This window comes from Atractosteus spatula, chromosome 5 (assembly GCF_055471065.1).
Source record: "Atractosteus spatula isolate fAtrSpa1 chromosome 5, fAtrSpa1.hap1, whole genome shotgun sequence".
NCBI classification, from domain to species: Eukaryota; Metazoa; Chordata; class Actinopteri; order Semionotiformes; family Lepisosteidae; genus Atractosteus; species Atractosteus spatula.
Genome location: NC_142710.1, coordinates 49,313,913 through 49,323,667, shown reverse-complemented (window position 1 = coordinate 49,323,667; position 9,755 = coordinate 49,313,913). Strand labels below are relative to the sequence as shown.

Sequence of the window (9,755 nt, the reverse complement as noted above, 5' to 3'; positions counted from 1 at the left end):
CATGCCATGATTTTAGTTTTTATTAGCATGGAAAAATGAATGGATAGCTTTCCAGTTAATGCATTCCTTAATATTTAGTTAACAACTGAAATTAATTGCATAAAATCAAACTTCAAACTTCTTACTTTGACAAACCACTATGCTCTTGTCTATTTCAGCTTTCTCACTTCATTAAAGCAGCACGTGTATGATGTACAGCTACATGACGTACCCAGAGAATTTTCATATGATGAAGACAATATTAGGCTGACATCCATAATACTGTTATTTGTGCTTCCGAGAAAGGAAAGTGTCTTGATAGCTGCAAATTGCAGCCTGTTTCTTTTACATAAGGTGCATTTACTTATTTGGTATGAACAGAAACGTGAATAGTACTCGTGTGTACATGGATCATTTTTGAGAGATGACACCATTAGCTCCAAAAGGGAAATGATGGAAACTAGACATTGGCCACTCTGACCTAACGACATAATAGCAAGATGTACTTCAAAATATTTTTTCTTAAGATGATAAAAGATTAATAACGGAGGCAGTTGCAGACTGCAAAACAAGGACAAAGGTACCCCAACAATGAACAACTATAATCTGCTTCTGAACTTTTAGAAACTATACAGAGAAATACAGCCTTGTATCCCCTCCTTAGATCACAAAGCTTCCATGTTCACTTGGGGTTTGGGATTTGAAATTGTGCACCACCCATAAACTGGAATCAGATTTCTTCTGGTATTTGTCTGAAGACTAAACCTCCTCCCACCTGCCTACTAACAATAGAATAGACTAGCTGATGCCATTAGCTGAAGCCAATACAGTTTATGAAAATGTGAGAGACAAAACATTTATAACTAAAGGAACAAGTAATAGGTTTATTCCATGCTGAAAAAAGAAGAAAGAAAACACAACATTTTGGCTGTGGAGCCTTCTTCAGGTGTGAGCACCTACCTGAAGAAGGCTCTAAGGCCGAAACGTTGCGTTTTCTTTCTTCTTTTTTCAGCATGGAATAAACCTATTACTTCTTCCTTTGCAGCCTATGCATGCTGACGCAGCTACCCACCTGAACTACATTTAAAACTAAATATGTAGTTGCTATTATACATTTTAAAAAAAGGCCTTTATCTGTCTCACAGTGGTTTGGCCAATCCCTGCTGTAAACAGAGCCCTTAGGTTAAGTGAATTACAAAGACTGCAAAGTTGCAGACACTGATCAAACACTTCCATCATTTCAGTGAAGAAAAGAGAAATAAAGATTAACCGACATTTTTTTAAGCAATTGTGTTTTTATATTTTGGAGTTAGTTGTGATTTGATTTGGTACCTTTTATTTGGTGATGGGGCGAGTATGACGGAATTTTTTTTCCCCCCAATCTTTTAAACATACAAACCTGAAAGCCCTGAATAAGATATACTCATTTAAAAATTAATTGAACAACAGGAATAGAAAATGCTGCTTTTGTTGATATACTTGTCCCACTACATAGATATCATCAGAGACAGTAAGGCTGCTTTTTAATCTTTTTCAGGGTTTTAAACTAAATTTTAATATTACAGGTGCTATCTGTATTACTACAAGTGTTGTTTTGGAAAAATGCCCCAGATGGAAATGTGGTGCTTCTGAGGTAGTGCATCAATGTAATTTTATCTCACTCAGGAAATACACAACACGTATAGCTGTGATAATTCTAAAAATAGCTACCGAATAAAGGAAAACTTCTAATAGTGCATTAAACAGGTACAAGTCAGGCATGTTGTGAATATTTCTGCTTAGATTTATTTCACACTCTAACGCATTTCCCTTCACTGATCTTTTTAGTCTTTTCCTTAACAGAACCTACAGGATAAGGATTCAACCTTGACTGGTTTCTATTGCACATGAGTTGATACTGTTGGTGTGGGTCTCCTGAAAGTGAGGATGCTGAATGCATCTCAATATTTTCCCTTCAAGTAAGATTTTGAGAATGCTTCCCTTCAAAAAATATGAAACTGAGATGCACACAAAATACAGAGGATTGCTTTCCAAAATAACGCCTTTTCCCTTTCTTCTTTTTACTTAAGGAAAATGGCGATATGAGGAATGTGGGTTTTTATCCACTTAAAAAAATACAAGGATTGCACATTGTTTTTTTACTTTGTTTTTCAGTCTATAGGAAAATAGTTTCTTTTGAGTATATGGCTGTTCTAGTAATCACAGGCTACCACATAGCACTGTTTCCTCTTTGTTAGGGGACAGAGGGACAAGATAAGCAGTGCAGTGCTGTCTGGAACATATCAGGGGGTGGTTTTACTCTTTCACTTTGCTGGCCAGGAAATCCGTGATTTTGTTGAGGTTTTCTTCTTGTTGCCCCAGAGCGTCCAGAATCACCCCCATCGGTGACTTCTTCAGCCCCGCTCCTTCCAGCTTATTCTCTAGCTTATTCTTCACGTTGCGCAGTCTCAATGACGCGTGGACAAAGATCACTGAAATAAGAGATTTTCAGTTGCTTTAATCAGGCAGGAGAATTTTCCACATGCAGAATTCCACTGTGAGGTCACGTTTGAAGAGGTGGAAACATTAAAAGCTGAATTAAAATAACACTTAAACCCATTACTTTTTTTAGGAGTTTCAGACTGTACATACATTTAGAAAATGTATATACATCATACCATATGCACCATATATTTTTGGAATATAATGCCCCTTGCATTAACACTCATGTTTAAAGTGTACAGAAGCCTGCTGGGCTATAGTTATTCTGCCTGATGCAGAAACAGCCTTTTCTGTGTTGTTGAGGTCAGCCTCCTTAGCAACCAGTAAACAAAAGCCTGCTATCATGCGGTTAACACCTTAGGAGGGGCTGAGGTAGCAGGGTTTAGTGTTCAACGGCACTATCAATTACTTCAGTCAGCCCTGGGTCCAGAGATACATTTGTTAAAGGCCTGTCCTTTTTCTAACAGGTACTGTAATTTCTGGAAAACAAATTTGGGTCTTCCAGGATGATAAGGATTCTTCAAAACTGTGAATTGCATGCATATTATACAGTAGAAGCCTTGGAGGCTTTAAATGACAGATGTAACCTTTTCCATGATACATTTATGGAACAATAGCAAAAACGATTATATATATCAGAGGAACTGGAAGATTAAGCCGTGTAGGCAATTATACCAAGAAAATATAAAAACCTTGGTGGATCAAAATGCATTCATTTGCCAGGAAATGATAAGGAGAGAGAAACTTACAGAGCAGGGGGAAAGTGATGCCGAAAATGAACACCATCACACCTCCGAAGAGGGATATGAGGAAATAGCTAGCACCCAGTACGGCAATTACAAACAAAGATGGGTTCTGCTTCTTGAAGTTCTTGATCACGGCTCTGTTGTCAGCTGCCCACACAGAAGCAACGAATACCAAAGCCACTACCGCTCCTCCTAGGATCATGGACACAGGGTTCAGAAATCTGTATAACAAGACACAGCAAACAACAATCTCAGCAACAACTATAGAAAATCATCTTAACATATGAACTAGGCTGCATTCCTACAAACAGAGCCTAAACACACCTAAGTGCCACATTCCCTTTCAGTGACACAAAGGCAGGTGTTCTTTTCTTCTGTTTTTTTTTAAATTCGTAGCTCCATCTGCTGACCAAACACTGCTAATACACTACAGATCTGGATGGAATGTTTTATTCCAGGCAACTGAGTTTTTCAAAGCTTTTGTTCTCAGTACTGTCCTGGTGATAATGCTATAACCACGTTTTACACAATAAAGTTTCCCTTGCTGGCATTTACCAATGTCAGACATGAGCATCTTGCACAAGGTGTGTTTTACAGTATTTTTTGTGGATATTCTGAACCTTGTTGCAATTAAAAAATTGTTAGAAAATGAATTTCCCCACTACAGTAAAGTCAGACACGCAGTACTATCAGATATACAAGCATTGCTATTTTGCTATCCTAAACTAAACAAACCCCCCTCTCACTCTTCAACTACAAAAGATCACTGCATCTTTTCATGTACATAGAAGTGGCCAATTTTTTATCGACTTCATGTACTATAGACCTTTTGTTCTGCTTTGAAGGTTCATCTCTCCAGACGGATGCCAAAATATAGCAGCACCTGTTACTTCTCCAAGGTAATCACATTTTATTTTATCTGCGGTAGCAGCTGATATAATTGGAGGCTGTACAGGACCCCTGCTGCCTGTGGCTACCATGTGTCATCACAGCCCCACTGCCAAAATCTATATTTAGAGAAACTGACTCCAAGTTTCCAATCTGGAAAAAAAACAAACAATACTGCCACAGCTTGAACTGTACAGGCTGACTCACTTAAAATACACTGCATTTGCTTTCTCCATTCAAGTGATCTCCAGTGTCTGGAAGTGAATGCTCACCGACTAGACGTGACAGCATCACTACTCAGCACCTCTGTATCTCAACAAGCTGGAGAAAGCCTTACATCTGCGAGTATAGTACAGAATGTCCTTACTGCGTGAACAATACAGAACAGTATTTTGTACAAAAAAAAGATAAATGTAGAATTTCGGACAACACCCGTTTAGTCACTGGGCTGTTGTATGAGATTTTAAATGGTAGAACATCATGTCTTGATGTCCACATTTTAGTTTTGGAACACAAAGGTAATGATTAATGCTGCCACACCGAAACCTATAATACAGTATATACTGTACTTTACAGTAGAAGTGAAACCAGGGATTTAATGTAAAGGACTAAATGAGATATTTAGGGATTTTGTGGATATTTTAGGGACCAAGATATTTTACGTATTTCAAATTTAAATTCTTAGTTAAATTTGAAGGGACAATGTAGAAAGTGATTTCCCATACTTACTCTACGCTTGCACAATTATAGTATGGGACAAAAAAGTTACAAAACTTTAATGCACAGCATGTTGTTTTCATCTTCATCATTTCATCCAAACATTTTTATTAAGGGGCGATATATCAAATTTGTACATTGTATCAGTAAGACACACGTTTCATTTTGATCACCACAATAACAAATAAGATACTGCTGCTCTGTTATCCACCCAGAGAAGAGAAACAAGGTCCATTATCAGGCTCAAACCACACCGCCAGGCTAAAAGAACTACATATGTTTAGCTCTGAACAGAGACACTATAAGGGGACTAGATTCAAGTATTTACCGTCCTCTGAGACAGGCAAAATCAACCCAGTGGACAGCCATGTTGCTGAAGGTGATACTCTACTTCAATTCCCTACCTCACATCAATTAGCTACAACCCACCAAACAGACCAGACAGACCACAGAATCTATCAATTGTAACATTTTTAAGTCATGTTATTGAAAACCAAATGATTTAGACTTGCCTCTTCTTATCTGTGAACTTTATGTTCTTATTATACTAGCTGCTATATCTCTCTGCAATGGGAAAGCTAAGGTTGCTGCTGAAAGAGGTGTTAGTGAGGCCAGTAGGGGGCGCTCACTCTGTGGTCCTTGTGGGTCCTAATGCCCCAGTATAGTGACGGGGACACTATACTGTAAAAAGGCGCCATCCTTCGGATGAGATGTAAAACTAGGGTCCTGACTCTCTGTGGTCATTAAAAATCCCAGGGTGTTTCTCAAAAAGAGTAGGGGTGTAACCCCAGCTTCCTGGCCAAATTTCCCATTGGTCTTTACCAATCATAGCCTCCTAATAATCCCCATCTATGTATTGGCTTCTGCTCTCCTCCCCACTGACAGCTGGTGTGTGGTGAGCGTACTGGTGTACGGTGAGCGTACTGGTGTACTTAGGCTGCCGTTGCATCATTCAGGTGGGGGCTACACACTGGTGTTGGAGGGGAGTCCCCATTACCTTCAAAGTGCTTTAAGGAATTTATTATTATTGCAGAGTGGCACAGTAGTTAGCAGCACTGCTGCCTTGGAGTGCTGGGGCCCAGGGTTTGATTGCTAGGCTATCTGTGTGGAGTTTGTATGTTCTCCCTATGTGGGCTTCCTCTAGGTGCTCCAGTTTCCTCCCACAGTCCAATAAGATACTGGTACTGTAGGTTAATTAGCTTCTGGTAAAGCCGGCCCTGGTGCGAGTGTGTGCTTGTGTCAGCGAGTGCCCTGTAGGGAACTGGTGTCCTGTTCATGGTGTATCCCGTCTTGTGCCTGCTGCTTGCAGGGATAGGCTCCGGCTCCACCAGGATCCTGGATTGGATAAAGCAGTTAGAAAATGGATGGATGTTCTAATTACAGTACATTATGAACACTTAAGTGTAATTTGATTATATATTAAATGAATAGCTTTAAAATACATAGCACTGCTGTGAGGTTTGAACATTACTGTTACTTAAGGTTTCTTTCATGTCTCTTTTGAACTACATTTCCATTAGTGTGTGGCTTATAATTGATTGCAGGGTAAAGATTATATGATAAAGCTTGAGCAGTCTTGTACATTCTCAAAAGCATCTACAACCTTTTTTGACTATTTTTTACTATTTATAATGTGTTGCATTATATCATTAATATTGGTATTTGGTTTTGGTGTTGTTTCAATTCATACGTACAGTGCCGTGTAAAAGTATCCTGATTTCCTCCATGTTTGCAAAATGTTTACACTGAATGTTTTCAGGTCTTCAACCAAAATCTAGTATTAGATAAAGGGTACCTGAGTGAACAAATAACTTTTTTTTTACTTATTTCATTTATTTAATGAACAATGTTATCCAACACCAAATGGCACTGTGTGAAAAATTGCCCCTTAGTTAAATCAACCCAATTAAAGGGATAATTTAGAGTCAGCTCATTGAATACAGCCACTGTATAAACCTCACTTATTGTATTTTGAGTCTTACCATCAGAGTCAAGTTGCCAGCACAAAGATTCAATAAGCATATTATGCCACGATCAAAGGAAATTCCTGAAGACATCAGAAAAAAGTCTGGAAAGGGTTACAAAGCCATTTCTAGGGCTCTGGGACTTCACCGAACCCCAGTGAGAGCTATAGTCTCCAAATGGAGAACACTTGGAACAGTAGTGAGTCTTCCCAGGAGGGCCAGCCTGCCAAACTTTCTCCAAGGGCACAGCGTAAAATCATCCAAGAAGTCACAAGGGATCCTAAAAAAACATCCAAAGAACTGCAGGCATCTCTTGCCTCAGCTAAGATCAGTGTTCAAGACTCCACAATCAGAAAGAGACTGGGCAAAAATGGGCTTCATGGGAGAGTAGCAAGGCAGAAACCGCTGCTAACCAAGAAGAACATAAATGCTCATCTCTCATTTGCCAAGAAGCACCAGGATGAGCCCCAAGCCTTTTAGGAGAATGTTCTATGGGCAGATGAGTCAAAAGTGGAACTTTTTGGACGACATGGGTTCCACTATGTCTGGCATAAAGCAAACACAGCTTCCACAGTAAGAACATCATACCAACAGTCAAACATGGTGGTGCTAGTGTGATGGTGTGGGGATGCTTTGCTGCCTCAGGACCTGGACGACTTGCCATAATTAAAGAGAACCATGAATTCTGCTCTGTATCAGAAAATTCTTAAGGAGAATGTCCAGTCATCCGTCCGTGAACTGAAGCTGAAGTGTAGTTGGGTCATGTAGCAAGACAATGATCCAAAACACAAAAGCAAGACCACATCAGAATGGTTGAAAAGAAGCTAAATTCAAGTTTTGGACTGGCCTAGTCAAAGTCCATACCTAAACCCAAGAGATGCTGTGGCAGGACCTGAAACGGACAGTTGATGCTAGAAAAACCTACCAATGTTTCTGAATTAAAACAGTTCTGTAAGGAAGAGTGGGCTAAAATTCTGCCACAGCAATGTGAATGACTGATATTGAATTATAGGAAGCATTTGGTTGCAGTCAATGCAGCTAAAGGTGGTGCAACCAGTCATTTAGTGTAAGGGGACAATTTTTTTTTCTCACACAGGGGATATGGGTGTTGGATAACTTTGCTTATTAAATGAATGAAATAATAATAAAAAATGTTACTTGTTCACTCAGGTTCCCTTGATCAAATATTAGATTTTGTCTAAAGATCTGAAAACATCTAGTGTGACAAATATGCAATAATAGAGGAAATTGTGAATATTTTTTCACGGCATGGAATATATTTACCTTTAAGGAGTATGTCCCTCTTTCCAGTGAATTAACATTAGTATATTTGGCAAGATAAAGATAATTCTGGTCGGAGATGTGTTGTTGATAGTAGCGTTTAGCATCATAAAATGATTCAAAAAAGTACTTCATTTTTATAGAAAAGTTAAAGAGAAGCCCCCGCCACCCTGAAATGGAAGAAGCGGTTATAAAATGGGCGGACGACAGTTAACAGTAGCAAATAACCCCCCACATTTGCTATTCCTGTTTTTAATCGAGACGGTGCCGTCTTCCTCCTGTTTTACTGATACTTGCGATTTCAAGTTCCACACGAGGCCAAAAATTAAAACATGTGACACTCCTGTATGTTAAAGGACAGATGTACTGTAAATATCATTTACAGTACATTGTTGAACGCCCACACATCGTCTATTTGTTAAAAGTACTATTAAGTTTTATGCCCGCATTGACAGCAAATCATTACTACACACACTGACACGTATACAGATCTCTCTAATACATAATTGCATGTCAAACTAGGAAAATGGCAACTTTTGAACAAGTTGCACTGTTAATATACTGTTATTAGAAACGACGTTTCCAGTTCTATTGCTTTGCCTCAGACCTCCGAGGAATTCCTGAGCGCAGCCCCTGAAATCGACTGTGTCTATTACAAGGCATCGTATAAGTTATTACAATACTACCACTACACACACCCCAGCACTCTGTATAATGTATTGCACCAACAACTCTGTTTGCACGTCGCAAACTTTGAGCAAGGTGCAGGGTGTTGGAGGAACTTAAGTATCTCGGATGTCCTTTTCTGGACGAGCTGCACAACATTGAGTTCCGCATCAGAACACTACAATTTTAAAGTTGTCGCACGGCCCTTTTATGAAAAAACATCCTAAATTCGCATCCGGTTTAACATTCAAACCTGTCAATCAGAAATAGAACGCGTTAACACATTTAACAGGCTCACTAATGTATCAGTAATTACTGAACGCTAAAAATGTTCATAAACATTAAATTAAGAAATGCCGTGAAACCACCGTCTCAATTACAGCTGGCATCACAAAGAATCGTGCACAGAAGAAAAAAAATGCAGTTTTGGAAAAGGGTGGGGAGAATATGACTAACAGCGGACTAAGTGTTGCCAAGTCTTCAAAGGCTACTTACCCAACGATCAAAAACACGACAACGGCCATTGCAAAGTAATTGGTCTGATAGTAGAGCAAATTGCTGACGACTCTGTTGTTCCATTTTGCTAAGTTACCCACGTCCGGTTTTGCAAAGCGATCTGAACCGGGGAGAAAGTCGTCCCAGGGTCTGAGCGGTGCGAGCTCCATCCCAGCCATGATCGCAGCGGCGGTGGCTTGCAGGCTTCTGGGCTGGAGCGAGCATCAGCTGGTGCGCTGACGTCACGGGCTGAGTGGGCAGGGTTGTCTGTTTCTCGCGATAAACAAACCTGTGCATCTCATCCAGAAGATGCAACATGCCCAGCTTCTCTGTAATAATAATAATGCAAAATATTTTAACTGGCGGTGGGTTTTAGACAGTGTACTGAAAACTGCATTAATGAAGCAGACTTTTACGTTACCCGGAATTAAAAAGTAAAGATCACATAGAATTAGGGTAAATGGTCTTTTATCAAAGCTGCTTTGTTCTGTGCTATCGCCCATCCTGTACATTCTGCATACTGACTGCTGTAGAAGGT

At 39.6% G+C, this 9,755-nt stretch overlaps 1 protein-coding gene across 1 annotated transcript; it reads right to left on the bottom strand.

Moving 5' to 3' along the window:
• Nucleotides 1-9,456, bottom strand: arl6ip5a (ARF like GTPase 6 interacting protein 5a). Its single transcript, XM_088915332.1, has 3 exons — nucleotides 9,218-9,456; nucleotides 3,210-3,427; nucleotides 1-2,450 (listed from the first exon to the last, which is right to left on the bottom strand). Exons 1-3 carry the CDS (start codon nucleotides 9,394-9,396, stop codon nucleotides 2,275-2,277), a joined length of 573 nt encoding a protein of 190 aa, XP_088771458.1. The 5' UTR covers nucleotides 9,397-9,456; the 3' UTR covers nucleotides 1-2,274.
• Nucleotides 9,457-9,755: the final 299 nt, after the last annotated feature.

What these genes read in the sequence shown, in the direction of transcription:
- arl6ip5a (XM_088915332.1), bottom strand. Translation starts at nt 9,396, where the DNA reads ATGGCTGGGATGGAGCTCGCACCGCTCAGACCCTGGGACGACTTTCTC. An exon ending in GTCGTGTTTTTGATCGTTGG is followed by an intron (nt 3,428 to 9,217) that starts GTAAGTAGCCTT and finishes CTTGTTATACAG; the next exon opens with ATTTCTGAACCCTGTGTCCA. An exon ending in CATCACTTTCCCCCTGCTCT is followed by an intron (nt 2,451 to 3,209) that starts GTAAGTTTCTCT and finishes CTCTTATTTCAG; the next exon opens with TGATCTTTGTCCACGCGTCA.